Source organism: Austrofundulus limnaeus, unplaced genomic scaffold (genome assembly GCF_001266775.1).
Source record: "Austrofundulus limnaeus strain Quisiro unplaced genomic scaffold, Austrofundulus_limnaeus-1.0 Scaffold5, whole genome shotgun sequence".
NCBI classification, from domain to species: Eukaryota; Metazoa; Chordata; class Actinopteri; order Cyprinodontiformes; family Rivulidae; genus Austrofundulus; species Austrofundulus limnaeus.
In genome coordinates this window covers 1353914-1356742 of record NW_013952407.1, presented here as the reverse complement: position 1 = coordinate 1356742, position 2829 = coordinate 1353914, and the positions used below count along the sequence as shown (strand labels likewise).

At 32.7% G+C, this 2829-nt stretch overlaps 1 protein-coding gene across 1 annotated transcript in view; it reads right to left on the bottom strand.

The window, feature by feature from the left end:
• Positions 1–1572: 1572 nt before the first annotated feature.
• The window catches only part of plekha7b (pleckstrin homology domain containing, family A member 7b), an 80562-nt gene continuing 79305 nt past the window's right edge, over positions 1573–2829 (bottom strand). Inside the window, exon 28 of the mRNA XM_014026524.1 lies at positions 1573–1901. Coding sequence (XP_013881978.1) covers positions 1879–1901 — 23 coding nt within the window. The 3' untranslated portion in view covers positions 1573–1878. The remainder of the gene's footprint in view (positions 1902–2829) is intronic.

Sequence of the window (2829 nt, the reverse complement as noted above, 5' to 3'; positions counted from 1 at the left end):
TAATCATGTCTTGTGATTTTTTTTGACAGGAGTTTTACTTTTAAACTGTAAGTGTATTTAATTTAGTTATGTTAGCTATGATAGTTTAGTTATGATGTAAATACAATAAAAATTAAACCAAGATTTAGAATAATTAGCATTTTGATCCGTACATTGGTAATGTCTGACTGGGACTCGTGCCACTTTATGTTCAACAAATTGGGCCCTGAGGTCAAAAAGGTTAAGAACCCCTGGTATAATACATCCTAAAAACGTAAAATATTTACTGTTAGAAAAAAATGGGGAAAAATAAGCCTTTTCATAAATGTTGAACTGACGTGAAACAGAAAAGGTGCAGAATAAATACAAAGCAAACAAGAAAGTTAAGTAAATAACAGTAAAAGCATTACAATGTGTTTCAACCTAAATACATTAAACTGGTTTACTAAAGTAAATAATTCAATAAATAAATAAATAAATAGGCAGAGAGAAACTCCCCCACACACACGGTAGACCTAAAGTTATGCCCTTGTTCAGAACAAGTAGAAAATATTAAATGGATGAAAAAGTGATCGTATTGACTGATTTATTAACAGTGACAGGTAAACCAATTAAGACTGATGCTTACAGTAGGAGATTGTGCCTGTATTGTTGCAGTTAAGATGACTTACTGTAGCTGCTCCTCTTCAGCTTTGTGAAACCAGATGAACCAAAGTGTTCCAACAAGACCSGGTCCAGCCCAACTTTCTTCCCTTATTCTGGGTTACCTAACTCTTCTGCTTTTGTTAAACTTACCCCTGTTTCTTGAAAGAGTTCGGAGCTAAATAGAAGTCCTCCATCAGGCCAAAATCTGCATCATTTTGTCAGTTTTCATACCAAATCGTAAGTGCTGACAGAACACAGCAAAGTATCTCAACTCTTAGCTTCAAACTTTTAATTTCAGCAGGAAAAAAGGTCCCATCAAACATGTTGGTTTTGCCAGTTGTGCTCTGGCTTTGCTGTCAGCGCTGCCGTCTTTTAATCCTGAGTTTGTAGGTTCGAGTGAGGGTTGTGTCAGAAAGGGCAAGCTRGCAGTCTGTTGTGACCCCTGCAGAAGGGAGCAGCCAAAACAACAATACACATTGTTTTTGTCACTGATGCAGAACGTCAAAATCTTCAAATTTAGCATATTTGGTTGCTTATAATTTTTTACTTTACATTAAAAATACATYATTAAACCCATGAAATAAATGTGCTATGAAAGAGACATTGTGTCAACATCTTTAATATCTTTGTAAATCRCACTAGCCCAAACTGCTCGTGTCACACAAAAACATGTTGGCGGATAGTTTCATTCAAAAAAAGGCAAAAAATCTTGTTAATTTTGGCGAYCCTAAAGAAGGCTGGCAGTGCAACAGGTACCATAAATACACAAACAAAACCAGGAAGCGTGGTGTAGGAATATTATAGATAAAAATACTTGTTTTATTATGCATTTAACCTTCCTAGATTCCTGTGTCTGAAAAATTATTTAAAAAAAAACAAAATGCTCCAGCTGGCTACTGATGTAAGTAAAACTACTATAGAAATCTGACACAATGTACAATTCAAAAGTGCATTAAAATTGTAGAAAATAGTCTTTATTATTTATGAGATTAACATCTGTTAGACATTGTCATAGGTATCATTGAGAGCAGCTCCCACATTTTTACTTTACTCCAGAAAATTTTCAGCAGCTGGAAACACTTTCAACAAGTCAGTCCTGAGTGAGCCTCAACTTAAATGTTCACTACTGTTTTTCTTGTCTTTGTTGTTTTTTTTCCTACTGTTGCATAAAGTTGTCCACATACTACTGATGTTGGAGAAAAAAAAACATTTCTTAGAGCTCTCAGGTGTCTGGTATCATCATGGAGTAGCACCTCAGTGTCCAGAAATAGCTTGAGCTGAAAAGTGAAAACAAAGACAAAAACAGTAAGTAAATATAACTGAATTAGAATGAGTTCCTAGTAGTTTTCTTTGTTTAAATCAGTACCGAATCAATTAATAAATTGTCATTAAAAACATAGGTGTGAAATATTTAAATGCTTTTAGGTGGTTATTAAGTTCTAAAATGCAACATACAAGGCTACAGAGGACTTTAAAAGAAAGTTGTGAAATTTAAGGTGAGATCACATAATTTATGCTGACAGAACTTTGCCTCATTAATAACATCATTCATCACTGGTACTGTGTAAATGGTGCATAAAGCTAACATATTTAGTTTTTAAGACATCTTTCATTGTGATAATTTCTTTTTATAGTTAATATAGTTTAATTTGCAGTTTTGGTACGTCTTTTTTTTTTAGACCGACACACAAGTAAAGTTAGATTTCGACTTCTACAATCTGCAAACTAATTTTTATTCATTTATTTATTTATTTTTTACGTAAGCAGTGGTTCTTTGAAAAATAAATGTTGGAAAGGAAAAAAAAAAAGAAATCTCATACAAAACAATACAGTGAAAAGCATGCAGCTGCTCATGTTCTTTAGGAATTAAAGAAGCTTCACAGCAGGGGTCCCCAACCAGCAGGCTACAGATCAACATGCAGCAAAACATTTATTTAAAAAGTTTCTATTACGTGTTGGGGAAAAAACATGTAATTTCTAAAAAGTGGAAAAAGTTATTACATATAATGACACACATATATTAGTAAAATATATACAGTATATTATAAAGTGCATGCCGAGCTGAAGAGAACATATTTCCTGTTTTAAATCTTGGTTTAAAAAAAGTAAAAGATTACTTTTAATATTGACAGGTTAAAAAAACTATAAATCCTTTATATTTATTTTTATGTCCTGTTTAATTAAGACTTTAACATTCACCAGAAG